This window comes from Eublepharis macularius, chromosome 1 (assembly GCF_028583425.1).
Source record: "Eublepharis macularius isolate TG4126 chromosome 1, MPM_Emac_v1.0, whole genome shotgun sequence".
Lineage (NCBI taxonomy): Eukaryota > Metazoa > Chordata > Lepidosauria > Squamata > Eublepharidae > Eublepharis > Eublepharis macularius.
Genome location: NC_072790.1, coordinates 19,122,663 through 19,144,279, shown reverse-complemented (window position 1 = coordinate 19,144,279; position 21,617 = coordinate 19,122,663). Strand labels below are relative to the sequence as shown.

General features: G+C 41.4%; 1 protein-coding gene across 2 annotated transcripts in view; it reads right to left on the bottom strand.

Annotated features, from left to right (window-relative positions):
- Window positions 1-21,617, bottom strand: part of WDPCP (WD repeat containing planar cell polarity effector) — a 215,052-nt gene that overhangs the window by 64,895 nt on the left and 128,540 nt on the right. For both annotated transcript variants that reach the window (XM_055001704.1, XM_055001713.1), the window contains exon 14: window positions 8,525-8,627. In XM_055001704.1, the coding sequence (XP_054857679.1) occupies window positions 8,525-8,627 (103 nt within the window). The remainder of the gene's footprint in view (window positions 1-8,524; window positions 8,628-21,617) is intronic.

Genomic DNA, 21,617 nt, shown 5'->3' with positions numbered 1-21,617 from the left:
TAAAACACCTCTCACTGTTAAGAACCAAGATTATAAGAAACTAACAATGCAATCCTAAACAGAGTTACTCCAGCCTAAGCCCACTGATTTCAATGCACTCAGACTAACTCTGCTTCAAGGGCACTCTTTTGTCTGTTTCTCAAAGTGTATTTTGTAATATCAACACAATTTTACCTCTCAGCACTTCAATCCACTGACTACATGTATTCAATCCCTGCATGTTAAATAAAATCGTTATCTCTTTTGAACGTTATACAGTCTCCATTGCCAATTCCAACAAAAAGAAGAGGGTTCCTGCTTTTCCCTGTCAAGTTCCTGAACTGGGATAAAAAACCATATTTATATCTGCCTGTCAGGGTGGGAAAAACAGACTTTCAATCCTCAACTAATAACATGGTACTTTGGACTGCTCAGTCAATGCAGGGGAACTGAAATGTGGTGGGAAGACCTGTCTCATAGTGGAGGAGTGAGGGGGGGGTCCATCATAGCATGTAATGTAGCAACCTTACTGAAGCTAAGCAAGTCTGGTCAGTGTCAGAAAAGGAAGTTCCCAGAATATTGTGTAAGATTATTTATTTACCTCATATATACCCCACTTTTCTCCCCAACAGGGACCCAAGGTGGCTTACATACTTCTCCATTTCATCGTCACAACAACCCTGTGACGTAGGTTAGGCTCAGAGTGTGTGACTAGCTCAAGGTTGCCCAGAAAGCCTCCATGGCAGAGTGAAGATTTGAACCGGGGTCTCCCAGATTCTAGTCTGACACTCTAATCACTACACCATGATGGCTCTCATAAGATACCTTTGAGCTCAACAATGAAAGAAAAGCATGATAGACACGGAAGCAATAAATAAAGGAATACAACAGAAAGACTTGCGAAGGAGTGGGCATTCCCTCCTTTGCATCTTCCTTCTCTCCTGGCTCTGATTCCCTCTTTGTGTCCCCCTCCACCATTTGCCCTCTGCCTTCCAAATCTTCATGCCTGCCCAGTGCCTTCTCTCCCTCACATTGCCCATTTTTTAGTTTAACAGTGTAGTAAGCAATCACAGGCCATTCATAAGATCTCAGCAGCCATTTAGGTTCCCAGGCAATAGTTCAGAATTAGACACATAAATACAAACCTATGAGTATCTACTAGGAAGTTATTAGAAACAGCAGTTTTTGTTGGCCAAGGGAGAAATTTTAAAGACTTAATTTGGAAGAAATGTTTCTGTGTAGTCTTTTTAACTATAGATCTAAACTTCTTATTAGACTAAGAGAAGATCACTTCCCGAGTAAATGAAGTAAATGGAAGAGGCTGGTTGAGTGGAGACTGGAACAATTAGGCTTTACTCAAACTTTACTACTTTTGATGGGAAGTGAGAAAACCACATTCCAAAGGGTCAAAAAGCAGTTATTGATACTAGATTACAGAAGTATAAATCAGTGAGCAAGAAGGTATGTTCTCTTGCCTACAATGGGCTTGAACCTACCAGCATATTTAAAGTCCATGACGGTTCCCCAATATCGAGATATTTTCTTGGCAGCTAGATTGGAATGCTGTATTAACCCCAGAAATGAAAGGTTGCTTTTTGTGAATTCCCTTTTCAGAACACAGGTGTTTCTGCAATACGGGGAAGATAGGTACCTTGGCTCATCTAGGTACCTTGTCCAAAATTCAGCAAGGAGAGACGGAGATGGATCACCTTGATACTTGAGAAGAATGAGCTCACAAATATTAATCAGAGCCTTTCTTTTCTTTTACAAGATAAGGACCCATACATTAACAGGTCACTGGTATCCTACCTTTTAGCAATCCAGCTTAAAAATTTTTTAAAAAATGTTTGTGATTGGACTCAGTTCCCCTCCCCCCACACTTTTTTTTTGGCTTAATGTTAGGCAGAAGGCTGTGGCCAAAAGAGCTGTATCAGGAAAGGAAAGGAAAAAGAAGGAAAGGTTTCTGCACGTACGGCTTGCAGGCTGTTAAGTTACAGGGAAAGGAAAGGTTTCTGGGTGGGAATTGGGAGATGAGTCAGTTATACCCTGGATACTAAAGAGTGAGGTTCAAGCAACAGAGATAAAAGCACTTTTCAAGAGTATGGAATAGGTTAAAAATGACATATCATTTGTTTAATGAGATGAATAATTAAACTGAGATAAATTAAAAGCTTTTAGGACAAGGAACAAAAATGTATAATGTGTGTTTTTGTGTACAGAGTTTGGGATGCACTCAAAGAATTGAACAGAGACGATTATGTGATATTTCTACATATGTCTTCTGCTGGAACTCCCTTCAGAAATGTGAATGACGGTGCCCATGCTCCTTTCTGAATGAGCCCTCACTTGCAAGCGATAGTGTGCATCTGTTATCTTATAACATTCTTTAATTATTAAGACCACCCTGTGAGAAATAGATTGAGTGTAAGTTCTATGCCCCCTTTGTGAAAAGATGTGGCTGGTCCCTCTGTTGGCTTTTTCTTTGCATATAAATGAATCTAGTCCTTTAGACACATCTGGGGAAAGCAGCCTTTCCTTTTCATCTTCAGCAACAGGGGGAAAACACAGGTAAGATGTTATCCTGGTTAGTGTGAAATTGAGAAACCACTTCGGGTAGAATCTCTAAACCAGGGTGTAAAACTGTTTTGCCTTTATGGAACTTAAGAAAAGACAGGTCACACTACAGTGCAGATGTAACCACAACTTGACCATAAGAAGAGACAGCAAACATGCTGCCAAAGGCTTCAAAGGCTTCAGCCTTAATCTACAAAGCACTAATGAAAAACTGCACTGAGGTGCCTGCTGTTGGATACATATTCATGAAACTCTTCAAAAACATTCAGATTCAACTTGAGCAAACATAGATTTCCTTTTTATTGGTTCATGAAAAGCTGCAGTCGCTGTTAATGGATCTTCAGTGAAGTAAACCAATCTCTTTAAAATGAAATTGATAGTTGAAAATATGTCCCAACCTACCTTTCTTTGGACTAAAAACCCTTCTCTGTCGCCTATTGTAACCCGCCTTGAGCCCACTTGCAGGGAGGGCAGGCTAGAAATCGAATAAATGAATAAATAAAATAAAACTGAATCTCTTCCATTTTGAAGAGTAGGATTTTCTAGTTGGGAGTCTCTAAGCTTCCTCCATTATAATTCTTAGAGAATTTCTCATTTAGAACCAAATTGTAAGATGTAGTGAATTAACACTGGGGTGTACACACTCGACTGCAACATGTGAGTTCTTCATTCTGTGGCAAGTGAATACATTGACCTTTGGCATCATCATTGTAAACTGGGCCTGTCTTAGCCCAAAAGGGGCAATTAAAAGGCAATGAGAGCAGTCCTACTTCATTTAGGACTCTGCATCGGCACTGGAGGGCACTAATTCTAACTGTTTCTTTGCATAGCAATATGTTGACTTCTTGGACAAGCTGTTCCGGAAAGGTTGACTGATTTGACTAAACAGAAGCATACGCCTGGGGACTGTTAGAAACTCCAAAAAGTAACCCTTTGCTATAATGGACAGTACCCATGGATCTGTCGTGGTTTCCCACTGATTCCTGAGGCCTCTCTACCTCTACTTTATTATTATTTTTTATTATTTATGTCATTTATAGTCTGCTTTTCTCACTGAGACTCAAGGTGGATTACACAGTGTGAGATTAGTACAGTCAATGTCAAGGACATTTCCATAAACAATGCTGTAGGGTAAATAAATACAAGTTTATAAAGACATAGCATTAGCAAGAATCCAATACAGAGTTGAAGAAGTGATGAAACAGAGCATAAGCAATTCTAGGACTGACATTAGACAACACATAACTACCCAGTAGCACAGGTTGCACATACTTAAAGCAACAGACAGTATGTAAGGCAACATAGTGGTTCCTGTGGTTCTATGGTTCCTTCCTAACTCATTAGCAAAGCATCTGAGACCTCCTCCCTACAATACAGCCCTCTTAGCGGAGTAAAAAAGCCTTTTTGAATAATTTGGTTTTGCATCATTTGCAGAAAGCCAGGAGAGTGGGGGCTCTCCTGGCCTCCTCAGACAGGTCGTTCTATAGAGTAGAGGCCACCACAGAGAATGCCCATGTATGGGCTGCTGTTGGTTTTTGAGAGCACTGGTCTGCCATTAAAAACTCTTTTGATCTTGCTTGCATATCTCTAGGGTAATGGTTTTCAACCCTTCTAGGTCCAGAAACTACCTTTAACCCCCAGGTGACAGCACAGGATCCAGTGAACTGCAAGCATATGACAAGAAGTATATGGCATCACAGCCACATGGCAGGAAGAGGGGCAGCAAGAGCCGAGCTCGCTGATGTCATGGTCATGCCCATGGGTAGCAAACTATGACAGCCAGGGACAAAAAACCCAAGCCAAGCATCGGGAAGTGTATCGTGGTAAAAATCCATGGAAGAAACTTCTCCACTGCTCAGTGACTTCACTCGCCACCTGTTTCTCCTGTCAGTGTATGTGCAAAGAAAGATATAGGGAGTGGTGCACTTGCTCTCTACTTGGACACACAAGCAGCAGGTCATTCCGCGAAGCAGTCCCAAAACAGCAGTCTCTAGGGCCTTGTGTGACCCAGCATATAGGGCTCCATAATCCAGCTGAGAGGCCCGACACCCTGGGATGACCCACTGATCCCAACTTCCATCCCAACTTCCCCACGGATTCTAAATTTTTTTGCCTCCCTTGTTGTTGAAACCTGTTTGTAGACCTGTACTCCACATGAGAACTATGAGATGAGAAATAGTTGTAAAATCTGCTACACCTTATTATTTCCTCCCCTCCCCCTTTTTTCTTTCTGTATCCTTTCTTATTTTGATAAAATAAGCTCCCAATCTCATGCTCTCCACAAATTATACAAAACCGAATTATTCCAGAGGGCTTTTCTACAGAGATAATAGGGCTGTACTATAACAAAATGGTTCTGAAAGATACTTGGGTAAAGGGTTAGGGACTGTGGTCTATACTACCGTGCATAGTTTGTATGGTCCATTGTTATAAGTAATATCCTACTATGTAATTTTGCACGGTTTGACGCATGTCAATACTTGAGCTTTGCTTCACTTCTGTTTCAGATTTCTAGTTGGTTCCTGGTTTCTACAATCTAAATATCATATTGTTTATTGGATGTCCCGTTGATTTACTCTCTGTAATCCACCTTGAGTCCCAGCGAGAAGGGTAGGCAGACTATGAATAGCATAAACAGCATAATCAGTATAAACAGCATAAACAAATAAAATACTACAGATATTCCATCTTGCTCTATGAGCTTGCTTTTATCGGCATGGGACATTTCCTTATGCTTCGAACTCTGAGGTAATCTGCTTATTCCCATTTGGTTCCTTAGTACTATCACTTGATTCCTCCCTCAGAACTGATGGAACTGGTTGCCCTCATATGTCTTCCTGTGCCTCTTCCAGTCTCTCTCACCAGCTGGATAATGACACTACCCAGTAACCCTTTCTCCTACAGAGTAGTTCTTAAATGAGAATCTCTGTGGGTTGTTTACACGCTGGACCTGTAGCTACATTATGGGATGCACCAAAACACAGGAAATTGTCTGACTTCATCATTTTGCTCCCAGTTAGAAAACTTCTTGAAAAACGCTTTTATGTGCCAGAATCACTCTCCTTCCTACTCATTCCAGTAATTTTCCTTCATGACAGTCCAAAGGAACAAAATTAACACATCTTTCTCCATGACAGCAAAGAAGGAAGGGAGCGAGCTCTCTTCTTTCTGTACATGTGATGGAGGACATTTAAAACTGCAAAAGGAAAAGGGGAAAAGGAAAAGCACCTCACAGTTTGGTGTAGTGGTTAAGAGCGGCAGGACTCTAATCTGGAGAACCAGGTTTGATTCCCCACTTCTCTGCTTGAAGCCAGCTGGGTGACCTTGGGTCACTCACAGGTCTCTCAGAGCTCTCTCAGCCCCACCTGTCTTACAGGGTGATCGTCATGAGGATAAAAATAACAACATCCTTTGTAAACTTCTCTGAGTCAGTATTGAGGGCAGTATATAAATCAAATGTTGTTATTATTATCATTATGAGTTCTAGATATTTCTGTAGCTGCCCTATGCATGTGCAATCCCCAGTGTGGCACTGAACAGCAGACACAAAGAGGAACTGAAAAAATGGTATTTAGATGACTATTTAGTTAAACTAGTATGGGCCTTATTTATCAATTTTGTCCTAAATTAATTTGCTCAGATCAAAATAACACAGACTCATCCTGATATATATTTCTGCCTTTACCTGAAGTACAGTGCTCTCCTTGTGTGACCAATTGCAACAGGGGCATGAGAAATTTTTATCTAGAACATTTAAGCGACGACTGCATTTACAGTGCAATCCTAAGCAGAGTTATGCCAGTCTAAGCCCACTGAAATCAATAAGCTTAGGCTGACGTGACTCTGTTTAGGATTGCACTGTAAGTGCAGGAAAAACAATATTTTAGATAGGAGAGTACAGATCTAATCTACTTTCTCTGGGTTTTTTTTGGAGGGGTAGATAACTTGATTGGATTTTTTTTAGTTTTCTTCAGGACTTCTCTTAAAACCCATATGCATTCAAAATAACAACGCAAATTGTAAATAATGCAAAGTAACAGAGCAAATTGTATGTTCCTCAGGTCCAAGGCTCATGCATATTATACCTTGATGTAGCACTTTTTTGCCATCAAGTTGCAACCAACTTAGGAGGAGTGGCAAATACCCAAGAAGACAGAGTTAAAATTCAACAAGACCTGAATACTCTGGAGAAGTGAGCAGATGTGAATAGGATGCAATTCAACATAGATAAGTGCACAATATTACATCTGGGCCACAAAAATGTGAAGCACAAATACAGGATGGGGGATACACTTCTGGGTAGTAGTGTATGAGAAAGAGATCTTGGAGTAAGAGTGGACTGTAAACTAAATATGAGCAGTCAGTGTGTTGCGATGGCAAAAAAGGCAAACCCAGTCTTGGGTTGTATCAAAAGGGCCATAGTGTCGAAATCGCAGGAGGTCATAGTCCCTCTCTATACTGCCTTGGTCAGGCCTCACCTGGAGTACTGTGTGCAGTTCTGGAGGCCTCAATACAAAAAGGATGTGGACAAAATTGAGAGGGTGCAGAAGAGAGCGACGAGAATGATCAGATGTCTGGAGACTGAGCCCTACGAGGAAAGGCTGAGGGTCTTGGGAATGTTTAGTTTCGAGAAAAGGAGACTGAGGGGGGACATGATTGCTCTCTTTAAATATTTGAAAGGCTGACATTTGGAGGAGGGTAAGGAGCTGTTCCAGTTGGCAGCAGAGGGTAGGACCCGAAACAATGGGCTTAAATTACATGCAGAAAGGTACTGGCTGGATATTAGGGAAAAAAATTTCATAGTCAGAGTAGTTCAAAGGTGGAATCAGCTGCCTAGGGAGGTGGTGAGCTCCCCTTCACTGGCAGTTTTCAAGAAGAGGTTGGATGAATATTTGTCAGAGATGCTTTAGGCTCATCCTGCATTGGGCAGGGGGTTGGACTAGAAGGTCTGTATAGCCCTTTCCAACTCTGTGATTCTGTGAGCTCACACAACCCCATCAAAGGATTTTCAAGGCAAGAGACATTCAGAAGTGGTTTGCCATTGCCTTCTTCTGTGTAGTCGCCTTGGACTTCCTTGGAGGTCTCCCATTCAAGTACTAACCAGAGCTGACTCTGCTTAGCCTCTGAGATCTGATGAGACTGGGCTTGCCTGGGCCATCTAGGTCAAGGCCCCCAGTATAGATATATGCATGTCTCTAATGTCAACATGGTACGCGCGTGGAAAATTCAGCACATGCCTTTTAAAGCACTCCTAGATGAAGGTATGTGTACCAGAATATAAAACATACAGATGAAAACTGGTTTTCAGTCACAAGCTCTCTATAAGCCCAGTCTTGTGCATTTCTCTCCTAGTATTTTAGGACCAGCTCATACAGTTTATTTTTGGAATTATCCCTTAGCAAATCCCATTGGTTCAATGGAGTGTGCTCACTTTGGCTCTGGCAAAACCTGCTGAGAGTGAGCATGACCCTAAAACACTGCTTTAATATATCATTTATGACATCAGTACAAGTTTCAGGATCTGGATCCTTTCTTAATCCTGGGCCATTTCCAGATGGCTTACCTGAAGCCGCTCCATGCCACAATGTTGTGGATCGTGCCGGGGAAAACGCGAAATTTTGCGTTTTCCCCGGCACGATCCACAACATTGAGGCATGGAGCGGCTTCAGGTAAGCCATCTGGAAACGGCCCTGATGAAAGGTGCAAGCAACACCCTCCCTTCCCCTCTGAGGAATTCCGTCTCACACTGGAGCTTTTTCAACGATATCACTCTCACTTTTGTATCTAAAAGAGCATTTTCGGTAAACCTAGACAAATCAAAATACCGTTATTGTTCCTCAACTTCCCCCCGGCCAAAAAACAATTCCAATTAACCAATAACTCTACTACAAGAATAACATGACAGCAATACAAGAACTAGTATTGATTAAAACAAAAAAGCCATTTTTAAAAAAACAGCATTAATTCTTACCAACTCCGGTAGTTATTGATTCCGTGTCAATGTCGTTAGCTTTTTTCTTTGCCACTTCAGCTAGTGCCAATTCACCCTTATCTAGTGCGAAGTAATGGATGTCCTTTAGAAATAAAGCAAAATAAAAGATTAATCTAAAACGAATCTGGGCAACTAACAAAGGAGAATTTGACAGGAAAAAATGGTTCTTTTATTGCTTAGATCAGAAACGCAGATGGAAGCTATGAGACTATATTTATAATTTTCTCAATGTTATTCTTTTGAAATGCAGGCTTATTATCCTATTTGTACTTCTGTGCTGGTGCTTAACATTGAATAAAGTGTTAGCCAATAATGGAATGAACACAGCTCTCAACCCTGCTGTATATCTAAACTCTTAATGGGCCCTTTATGCTTGGTGTGGCGCAGCAAAATGAAGTCAAAGCTTAACAAAACTCTCATTACAAAGGGGAGAAGCAGAAGGGTAATATGGTTAGGCTAAACTAACCAAAAGTACCAGAAATTGGACAGGTTTTTATGCATATGATGAGGTTTTTTTATTTTACTTTTCTCCTCAATGGGGACCCAAAGCAATTTACATCATTCTCTTTTCCATTTTTTCCTCACAACAACCCTGTGAGGTAGGTTAGCTAAGAACCTGGATGACTGTCACCCAGGAAGCTTCCATGGTAGAGTGGGGAATGGAACCTGGGTTGTCCAGATCCTAGTCCACCACTCTAGCCACTACACCATACTGCCTCACTAGTGAGTTCTAGGATATACCCCTTCTTCCATTCATCCCAAACTCCTGTATGTTTGGCTAACTGATCATCTTTTTAAATTCTTCTTTACTGGTCTGCATTTAACCATCAGTTCACAAAAGGAAGACACAGAGTTCTCTCACCTTCTTCATTTCAGCAGCCCCTTCTGATCCATGAGAAGATCATTCCTAAGGCTGTAGGACTTAGTGTAAAGAAATCCACATGGGTCAAGGGGCTGGAGTGAAGAGGGGCAAGGGGATGAAATTACATCCCCCCCCCCACACAGCAAAATTGCCTTTGTGAAAGAGGAAGGAGGAACAACCTCACCCTGGGTTCCTCCTCAATCTAGCTCTCCAACCCATGGAGCTATTCCTTCTGCAGGACCCACAACACCAGCAACGGTCTTTCTAGGGGTCAAAAGGAGCTGTAAGAACAAAAAAGCAATGCTGGGAAGCTGTTCAGTGTACAGATGGTCGGATAATTGTCACTGTCTCCAGGGTGGAACCCTAAGGGGCAAAATGAACTGGGAGGGTCAAGCTACCATATAAAAATATTTTTAAAAAATAAAAATTATTTATTACAAATTGTGTACACAAACACCATTAAAATATAAAGGAATAAAAGTAAAAATATCAAAACTTCTAATAAATGCATACTAGATTTAAAATTCCATACAAATTGATGGAGAATCCAATGACCATGATACATGCATCAAAATAAATACTATATCATAATTATAGTATCTAAAAACAAACTGACCAGACACGTTTCGGCCCAAACTGGCCTTCCTCAATGGTAATTAAAATGCTATGTACAACTACACACATCCAGGAATTAATTGTTCCAATAATAATTACAATTCAATTAAAATGAATTAAAAACCAGGTAAAAAAGATAAAGGTAGTCCCCTGGGCAAGCACTGAGTCATTACTGACCCATGAGGGATGTCGCATCACAACGTTTTCTTGGCAGACTTTTTACGGGGTGGGTGCCTTCCCCAGGCATCTACACTTCACCCAATTAAAAACCAGGTGTTGCTGTTAAAATAGCTTGCATAATGCGTAGTTGTTAAAATTTGCACGTAATACCATGGAAAGACCCGCATGGTTGTTTCACTACACATCTGACAATGCCTTCAATGTTATTCTGGTATAAAATAATACCTATCCCTGGAGGTGAGAAGTCTCCATCAAAGATGGAGGGGCAAAGCCAGTTACTGTAATCCCTTCCTTTGGTTTAAAGATGGGCTGTTTTCACATGCCTGTAATCTCTGGAAAATCATGCAAAACTCATGGCACAACAGCCATGAGTTTTGCACCTTCATAGCGCGATTTCCCATCATGATCCTGTTTAATGGTGCAATGACGTCAGAAATGACGTCAGAAATGACACTGTTGTGACAGGAGTTTTGCACGATTTTCTGGAGCTTAAAGGCGTGTGAAAACGGCCCTGGTCGTGAAGGTGCTAGACCAGATACTTGAGTCAGTTACAACTGCACAGGTAGCTGGGGTAGGAATGAGAGGTTTTGAACAATTCCCTCACCCTGTGCTCTGATTCTCCAAGGTCACTGGCCTTTAGCTGAGCTCCAGTACAGAAAGGGAGAAGATACCCATGTGGGAGAGTGGCTCTGGGATGTTTTCACCCCCATGCCCCTCTGTTCTTAAAACCAGAATCTCACTTTGTATTTTATTAGGGAAGACCAGGGCTTTTTTTCAGCAGAAACGCGGTGGAAAGGAGTTCTGGCACCTCTTGAAAATGGTCACATGGCCAGTGGCCCCGCCCCCTGATCTCCAGACAGAGGGGAGTTTAGATTGCCCTCCGTGCTGCTGGTGCGGAGGGCAATCTAAACTCCCCTCTGTCTGGAGATCAGGGGGTGGGGCCACCGGCCATGTGACCATTTTCACCAAGGGTGATTTAAACTTTAAAAAACTCCCCCCTTGTTCCAGCAGACCCAAAGTGATGTCATTGTGCAGTCTTGAGTTCCACCACTGAGTTCCACCACCTCTTTTCCCAGAAAAAAAGCCCTGGGGAAGACCCATGTTTCAAGGTCATTTGCCAACTTTCATGTCCTTATTCTTTTTTGATTCATCTGCCTTTCTTAATTTTCATTTCCTCCTTTATGAAATCTGTTGTAGTGCCTATGTCCATTTCTGCAGGTCTTCCTCTTTTTGACTGATTTCTCTTTTAATTATCCTTTTCCTCATCTTTCTACTCACCTTTAGGTTTCCCAAAAAACCAGTACTTGTGTGACGGATGGACAAAGGTCAGTTACCAATCCCCTGCTTGCCTATTTGTTGTGTAGCCCAGCTAATAGCCAATCAGGACTAGAGATGGGCATGAACAGCAACATGAACAAAAAAAAGCCACGAACAGGCCAATCTGCTGTTCGTGAACAAGCTGTTTGTGAGGGCCCATTCTAAACTAACAGGTGGTCGTTGCAAGCCTCCTTTGTTGCTGTTCATCAAGACAGACAGTCTGGCACCTGCAATCAATTCCCTTGGCAATTTAGGCAGGGATTGTCTGAACTCCAGCTGTTGCCGTGGAAACCCCAATCTAAGCCCAATTTAGCTTGATAGGCAGGTCTTCCTTTCAGGTGTGGAGCTCCAAATTTGTTACAACGGAACAAAGACCAGGGGGGAGGGGGGCTCCCAGCTCTGGCTTAGTTTGCAGACAGTGGAGAGGGAGAGACAGTTGCTGTTGGCATTTTGATAGAGAAGAGTGCATTGGAGCTTGAATTTTCTTTGTGTGTGGTGGGATAGGGATCTACCCCTTCAAGTTCCAGGGCTGCTGCCAGGCTCTGGGCCAAGCTATTATTTATTATTGGTACCTTTCCTCCTGCCTGCTCAGGTCAGGTTTCTGGGAGTGGTGCGGTAGGGATCTTGACTTGGATGATGGCTGGAGGAGAGCCTGCTGGCCCCCACAAACAGCCAACCACGAACATGTTTGTGAACAGGGCCATGTTTGTGGTTGTTCATGAGTCCCTGTTCGTGGGTGGCAACGAACCACGAACATCGTGTTCGGGGTTTTTTCTGTTCGTGCCCATCTCTAATAGAATGCTGGAGGATGCAGATGGGAGAGGGATCTCCAGGGTCTGTCAATGGAGGGATCCTGTCTTAGAGACTTTATAGGTCTTAGAGCCTGGCTTTTGGGGAAAGCAGGCTAATTTAGAGAATATTTGAAAAGGAGAGCTAGCCTTAGAGCCAAGTTTCAGGGGAAAGCTGGATGCAGAATGGAAAGTTCCAAAGGGAGCTCACACTTAGGGCCAAACAAGATGTGGCAGCGTGCACTGGTCTTGCCCATGGATGTCACTGCCATTTTAAAGCAATTAAAAATGTCACTACGGCCTGCTCCTGATCAAGGGTGCAGTACGGCAGGCTGAGGTGCTCTTGCACCCCTGTGTGTCTTTTGAAGTGCCCAAATAGCTACAGTCCCCTGGCTGTTTGGGCATTTGAACAGGAATGGAAAGGGGACAAGAATGCCTCAGCTCACCACTCGATCAGGATCATGGTATTTTTAAGTCACTTAAAATTTAATTTTTTTAAATGTTATCATTTAAAATGGCAGTGGCATTAGATGACATTTCATCTAGTTTGGCCCTTCTACTGTGGGATTCCTAAGGTTGTGGAAAGGTCAAAGAATCACCAAAGAATAAAAGGTAAGTCTTCTCTGCCCCCAGGAACTAACAACGGAAATGTTATTTCTGAATAAGCCCAGCAAAGATAGTATGCTATACCTTTTTTTTTTTTTTGCTTTTTTTTACCTTAAAAATTAAAACAAACCTTGTACCATATAGAAATATATGACAAGCACAGAGGCGGGTCTACACATAAGCATCTATAAAAGATTTCCAAATATCTTTTAAAAAGTCCACACTTTCAAATATTAATAATTCAATTGAATTATGAGAGGTGGGCATATATCTTTCCAGTATTGTAATGTAAGTCTTTTGTGTATAGTAAGAGTATAAAGGGTCCATTTTCATTGACTGTCAGACAGCATCCCAAAAACAGGCAAATAGTTTAAAAGTAAATACGCATCCTCAAAAATCAATGAATATTCTAACATGAAGTTGATATGTGTAATGACTTCTTTCCCAAAAGACCGAATAACTGGACACACCCAAAGCTTGTGCTTAAGAGATGTTCCATAAGTTACAATGCCAGCAATTAGACGCTGTAATTAGTCCTTTACTAAAAAGGCCCTGTGGCATCCAATATATCCTAAACATAATTTTCGCTGAATAAGGCACAGCTTGAAACAACAGGTATAAAGTTTAAGGCCATATGCCAATGCTTTGGCAAAACTGGGCAATCTAGCTCCTTATTCCATTCATTCCTGAAACCCTGCATATCATCCTGCATATCTTATTTATTAATTGAAATCAAATATTTTAAAACAGATATTTTTAATTTTGTAAATTTATTGCTGCAAAAAAAATGATGTTGGCAAACAAAAAAAGTTGGCAAATTTATACATAAACTTCTACAAATGTTTTCCAAATATCTAAAAATAAGTCCATGTGCAATTGCCATTTATATGCAATACGTTCAAATGTCGATAAGTTTATAATGTCTTCAATCCAATGAGTTATGAGAAATGGATTTTTGTCTTTCCAGTGTTGTAGTACAAGTCTCTCCCGTGACGGTAAGGGCACAGAGGGTCCATTTCTGTTGACCATCGGTTAGGTTCCAAGAGATGGGCAGATACTTTAAAAGTACATAAACATCCTCAAATATAAATGAGTATTCTAATACAAAATTAATATGAGTAATGACTTCCTCCCCAAAGGTTCAAATAACTGGATACGTCCAAAGCATATGCTTAAAAAGTGCATCTTGTAAATTACAGTGCCAACAACTGGATATTGTATTCAAATCATTTACTTAAAAGGTTATGTGGTATCCAATAGGGTAAAAACAAATATTGTAAGTTTCATTTTCTGCTTTGATTTAATGAGAATATCCAGGAATAAGGGAGTCCAGTAGCACCTTTAAGACTAACCAACTTATTTGTAGCATAAGCTTTCGAGAACCACAGCTCTCTTCATCAGATGCATGGAGGGTATGAAGAAACTGGCCCAGGAGTAAGGGAGATTCTAAAACACTTAATGCTGCAGGGCCATACTTTGAAACCAACAGATGTTGCAGCTGCATATATTGCTTTTCAACAGAGGTTTGCAAATCATTCCTATATGACTGTATGGTATACATATATGGAATTTTGCCCAAATACCAGAGTGTCCCCAGTGTTGTTCTAACATCACTTCTGGGTTGCCAGCAAGCCCTCCTGTGACCTGATATGCCCCCACCCTGTGCTGGTTGCCAGGAGGACCCAGCAACCCTAAATATACTATCTCATCTCATAGTGATTTACGACACTTTCCTGCTGTTTCCACAGGGAGGTCTAAAAGAAACTGTGTAAATAAGTCAGGATCGGTCATAATTTCTTTTGCCCACTCCAAATTTTCCCCACGGCGTTATTTATACCTCCTTATTCAATGCAAGGGAATATGAAATAGCCCCTAATTTTCTGCTCTGCTGAGGAATAAAGCCGGAACAGTAGCAGTTTACTTCCCTCTGAAGGGACAGCGTGAGCAGTACAGACTTATTGCCAAAAATAATGTGCTGTTTAAAAAGGCATAGGCAAACATACCACCAATTTGAAAATTGCTTGGAGAAAGTGAGTATAGAATCTATCTATACATTTTTATCTTACCCTTCCTTCCAAGGAGTTTGGGGCAACACGGAGTGTTCCCACTCGCCTTTATCCTCCCATAATTCTGTGTGGTAGATTAAGCTGAGACGGTGCGACTGGCCCAGGATCAACCAGAGAGTTTCACAGTTTCATGCGGGTCTCCCAAGTTTCGGTTCAATATAATAGAATATATTTTGGAGGTGGACTTGAATTTTAATTAAGAGCCTTTAAACATCAAATGGCCTTCCTCCCAGCTCTGCTCTACACGTTTCCAAGGTTTTATGTGCAAGCTTAAAACAAAGGAATCATAGGACAAAAAGAGTGAGAAATCCAGTGTTAGAAGATCTTGCTAAGTCAAGTTATCTGAATTGCAATGTATACGATAGGTGTTAAAAAAGAATAGGAAAGTTCCCTTTGCTTCCAATGTGTTATCTGTGAAGCCTCAATCAGTGGATTTGTTCCAGGAGGCAGGTAGGCTGGTTAATCCAGGCTGTCTTCACTTGGCTGCTGATGCAAGTCCCTCCAGCGGTGAGAAAATTTCTGGCTTCTTTGCAGATAAAATCAATGAGATTTTGATTAAAATGTGTGTCTAGGTAAGGAAGGCGATGTCTAAAGGGAGAAATATTGGGAGCTCATCTGTTTGAACGCCAGCCAGTATCCATTAAACTGACTCACAGAGTTTGCTTTTGGACTCCCATCCTGCCTGGCTTGAAGCTGTTTTTGGGTCCGAGATGAACTTTAGCTATTAACTTAGAGAAGAGAGGGCTGCTCCCTTTCTCTCCTTCTCTCCCAAAGAAGCATGTGATGAGCCACTGTGGAGCGCAGAACCACTTCTTTATGATCAAGGCCAGCAAATTGTTTAAAAAACAAAACAAAAAAAACCTGAATTGCTTTGAGGCAATTCAATTCCCTTTGTACGCTTGCAGTATTTCAAAATACCAGCTGTTTGTTTTTAAATAGAAGTTAAAGTTATCTTCAAATTATTGCTCCCAGCTTTGCCTCAGACCACAGGCCCGATATTATATGCTTATTTTCCCCCTGTAAATAACCATGGTGAAGGTGGAGAGTGTCCCCAAGTCATAGCTGATTTATGGCGACCCCTGGTGGGGTTTTCAAGGCAAGAGACTAACAGAGGTGGTTCGCCATTGCCTGCCTCTGCAACCTTGGACTTCGTTGGCGGTCTCCCATCCAGTTACTAACCAAGGCTGACCCTGTTTAGCTTCTGCAGGCTGACGAGATCAGGCTCACCTGGGCTACCCAGGTCCAGGTGCAAATAACCATAGAAGTGCAATTTAGACTGGCAGACTGATGTTGGCCAAGTGCATGAAGAAGGATGCAAGTAGAGTTGTGTGTCTATGTACATTTGGGAGTCCTATACATAACTACAGGGGGTTATTATTTTATAGTCTGGGAATAGTCTATGAAAAATGTAAAAATGTAATAGCCCCCCAAAGGACATTTTCCCCTTTTTAAATTACACCCGCTACCATTATAAAAATATCTCACTTTCAAGTTCTTTCCCATTTCAGTTTCTAGCAATTTATCGTAGAAACAGGCACTTTTAGTAGTTTAAAATGCCAGAATTTACAACCCAAACAAAATAAAACCTTTGAAAAAGATTTATGGGTATTTCCACAGCTCTTTTGCTGTTAATTATACCAACGAATCCTCACCCAAATGCATGCAGTCATAATTGGAATGAACTTGTTAAACTTGTTTTTATCCTCCCAGGACGTAACAAATCAACAGCTTTAGGGTAAAAGTATAGAAGTAGCAAGGTTAAAAAAAAAGAACACTACTTTAATTTTAAAAAGGTGAAAAAATGCAAAGACAAGTAGCATTAGGGCATACAAACAACCTTGGACGGGATAAGGAACATGGGTCAAACATGAACGCATACGGCTCCTCACAAGTCTAGTACTGTGAAGATGCTTGGTCCCCCTCTGAAATAAAAAGCAGGTGTGGTTCTAGAAGAATGTATACCTTGGGGCAAAGTAATAAGAATTTGCTATGAATATTGTACTTCCTCTGTCCATAGGCTGAAAATGATTGTCAGAAAGGAGCCTTGAGCAAGTTCTTAAAAGGGTAAAGGTTTATACTGTCAGTTTAGTTAAGAGAATAGCAGAGAACTAGCCAGTCTTGTTTTTCACTGAACAGTAAGCAACTTTATACCTTTTTGGCTTATGTTTGTTGGATGTGGTGATGTACAAATGAAACTGAAGACGCCAACATTACCTGAATGGCTGTTCATGGTAAAACTATTACCCAAAGTAACATTTGTTAGCAAATTTTCCTAACAAAGAGGTATTTATAAAACACCAATGCTGTCCTCAGCTGAGTTACACCCGTCTAAAGGCCGAACTACACACTATTTTTTAATGAGTTGACCTGACTCACTTTCCCCACAGAAGCTGTGGTGAACTTCTATCTGAAGTACCACACAGGCCCAATTCAGTATGGGGGGAAGAGGGGAGTCTGCTTGCCTCCGACTATTGTCCTGAAGTGAACTGGACTCAGGAAGGTTGTTATTTTTCCCATTTTACAGCTGCATATGCAGTATTCTGACTTGTTAAAAAAGTAACCTGCAGTTTTGCCCAAAGCAGTGGATGGCAACCAGTGTGGTGGGGGGGGGGGGGGCAATGAGGAAATGACACCACGCGAGCAGCAAGTTATTACTTCTGGTAAATACATCATACCACCAGCATGACTTTGATGAGATTCTCTAGGCTTTGGGCAAAAATGGTGACATGATGTCACTTCTAGATATTTGCCAGCAGTTACACCACTGGTGTGGTACCATTTTTCTTTTCACCAGTACCTGAAGCCCACTGACTCGAAGGAACTTTAAAGGGTATAGTTATAGTTAGCATGGAATTGTATGTGCATTACAAGTTAAATCTTTCATTTAAGTTCCCACTCTTTTTATTTTCTGTTATATACATCAGCAATACACTAGGTGGGTGGTGACGGCTCTTCTTTTGAGTCTGTAGTACTTGCGGCAGAGAAACAGGTTGCAACCTCTGGCCAGACACCCAGCTACGAAACCATCTCTTGACAACATTCCAAAATCTGACTTGACGGACACCTTCAGATAACCCTGTTCCCCCAGGTATCCCATACCACACAAATTCTAAACTTTTATGTCTAGACCTATCTATATTTATCAATATTGCCGCATGGCTGAAAAAAATGTCTACTCATTCACTGAAAAGGACTTCTTCTTTCATGTTTATAGGATGTAAGCTATGATATAAGACATAAATAATATCAAGGAAACTTGGACTTAATCAGATTTGTTTTCAAAAATATAAGAGTTTTATTCATTGACTTTGTTTTTGAAAATTTGAATTTTTTTCACCACCAATGCTGTACATTTCAGAAGCTAGAATGTTAAATACAGGGCTTTTTTTTCAGCAGGAACGAGGGGGAACGGAGTTCCGGAACCTCTTGAAAATGGTCACATGGCTGGTGGCCCCGCCCCCTGATCTCCAGACAGAGGGGAGTTTAGATTGCCCTCCGTGCCACTCAGCGGCACGGAGGGCAATCTCAACTCCCCTCTGTCTGGAGATCAGGGGGCGGGGCCACTAGCCATGTGACCATTTTCTCCGAGGGCAACCCACTGAGTTCCACTACCTCTTTTCCCATAAAAAAGCCCTGGTTAAATGTATTTCTGCACTTTAATGTAATTTATTACATTAAAATTGGTGAAGTTTCAGTCAGCAACCTAATAGGTGTGCAGCTTTCTGCTTTTTAATATTCATTTTTTTGTTTAGCTAAGGTAGCCACACACTGATTCCAAGTTACCTGATGCACACTTATCATATAGGATATTTCTGGGCAAAATTCCATGTGCTTGTTCTCTTGTTCTTTACTGATCAGGCCATCAGTAAAAATTTGACACTTTAATAAAAGTGTCTGTTCCTTGGGTCTACCCTTACCTCTAACCATACAGTGGGTGCCCTTTTGGATTGTCAGCAGCTGAAGGCTAGAACACTGTACAAAAGGATTTAAAACTAACAACTTTAATATTGCTTGATCCTTGCTGTCATATGTAGGATTAGCCGTGGCCCCATAAATGTAGGTGGTATTCATCATGTTGTGTCCTTTTCTCCTGTATTTGAACTTTGTGGAAACTGACATCATTGTTTCATTGATATGTCATGTGATGCTCTTCTGGAAAATACATGATTTTTTAATTATACTGTAACTATAATTTCAGAGTGAGCTGCTTTTGACCCATGCAGCCCCCCCCCCCAGGAGAAGGGTTGCATTCTCTCCAGGATACTGAGTGCTGTGTGGACATCAGTCTTTCAGATTCAGCAGGACTGTTTCCCTCGTGCTCTTCCTTTTTCTGTCCTTCCCGAATGTCTGAACAAATCTTGGCAGCACCGGTCCACAGGTGTACTGCATATGACTATGGCAATTTACATGGCCGATTTTCTTATACAGAGTATTAATCACTAACAGAATTTCAGAAAATTGCAACTGAAGGCAAAATTTGCAAGTGGAGTCAACTAATCCTGAGAACTGTGGTCAGGTATTATAACTTGACACCCCTTGTGTCTCTCAGCTTATAAATGTGAAAAAATGGTGGTTGTAGTAGCTTCTGCTACTTCAGTTTTAGGTCAAACTAGATGAGATCCAGGAGGGTCAGGATCAGATCTTCTGGCATTTGTAATTTTTCTTAAGGTAGCCACAAATGAGGAAGGTGGGGGCGGGGAGAACTGGACTGAGTGTATGGTGTACAGGGTGCCGGTGGCTAATCCTCTCTCCTTAGTAAGACAGCCTTTGGGACATGTGACCAGCCAAGCAGAGGAAAAGCACATTAAAGGCTCCTTTCATGACACTGTAAGCCCCATCAGGTTGGAGGTCTGCCACGTTACTTTTAAGAAAGCCTAATAATGTTGGGAAATACATTAATTTGGCCTACAGGTTTCTATCCCCCCACCCCTAAGTGTTATTAAGCAAAATAAGTGTGCAATGTGATGGTGGAGGCTAAAAAGGCAAATGTGATTGAGGGCTGCATCAAAAGAAATATAGTGTCCAGATCATGCAAACTGATGGTTATCATTTTACTCTGCTCTGGTTAGACTTCACTTGGAGTGCTGTGTTCAGTTTGGAGCACCAGTCTAAAAAGGGTGTTGACAAGATGGAATGCGTCCAAAGGAGGGCAACAAAGGTGGTGAGGGGTATGGAGACCAAGTCCTGTGAGGAAAGGTTGAAGGGGCTGATTACGTTTAGCCTGGAGAGGTGATGACTGAGAGAAGATATGACAGGCAAGTATTTGAAGAGCTGTCACACAGAGTTGTTTTCTGTTGCCACAGAGGGTTGGACTACAACCAACAGGTAAAAAAACAAATTAAAAGAGTTTTCAGCTAAACATTAGGAAGAACTTCCTGATAGTTCAGAGTGGTTCCTCAGTAGAACAGGCTTTTTCAGGAAGTGGTAGGCTATCCTACTTTGGAGTTTTTAAAGAAGTTAGCTGGCCACTTGACAGTAATGACGATTTTATGACTCAGTATGAATTTAGGTAGATTGGGAAAGGGATGGCAGAAAGGGGTAAATCAATACTAGGCTCTCAAGGCTTTTTCTTATATAACCAGGGTAATGCTGATGGCTACTTTAGGGTCAGGGATCCTAGAGGTTTTTTGCTTTCTTTTGATCATAGAACAGGGGTCACTGGCAGAGTAGGGGGGGGGGGTAGCTATGAATTTCCTGCATTGTGTAGAGAGTCGGACTAGATGAGCTTTCGGATCCTCCCAGCTCTATGTTTCTATGATTCTAAGAGTTACTGCAAATTATTTTATACATGTATTTCAACTATTATTTTAAAGCTGGCCTTTTGATTTTGGTGTGTATGTGTGTTATGTGCTGTCAAGTCACTTCTGACTAATGGCAACCTTATGAATTAATGACCTCCAAAATGCCCTATCGATAACAGCCTTGGACTTGCAAACTGGGAGACTTGGCTTCCTTTATTGAGTCAAATCACCTCATTTTGTCTTCCTCTTTTTCTGCTGCCTTCCACCTTTCCTAGTGTTATTGTCTTTTCTTCTTGCTTCTTATGATGTCTCCAAAGTACAATAGCCTCAGTTTAGTCATTTTAGCATCTAGGGAGAATTCTGTCTTGATTTGATCTAGAACCTACTTATTGGTCTTCTTGGCTATCCACGGTATCTGTCAAACTCCTGCACCACATTTCAAATGACTCAACTTCCTTCCTGTCAACTTTCTTCACTGTCCAACTTTCACATCCATACATAGTAATGGGGAATACCGTAGTGTGGATTATCTTGATATTGGTCCTCAGCAACATATCCTTATCCTTAAGGATTGTTTCTATTTCCTTCGTGGCTACCCTTCCAAATTTCAATCTTCTTCTGATTTCTTGGTTACAGCTTCCTTTTCGGTTGACAATTGAGCCAAGGAGTAGAAAATCTTTAACAATTTCCATATCTTCATTGTCAGCCTTAAAATTGTGTAATTCCTGGATGGTGGTGGTGATGGAATGTGTCCTCAAGTCATAGCTGACTTCTGGAGACCCCTGCTGGGGTTTTCAAGGCAAGAGACTATCAGAGGTGGTTTGCCATTGCCTGCCTCTGCAACCCTGGTCTTCCTTGGAGGTCTCCCATCCAATTACTAACCAAGGCCGATCCTGC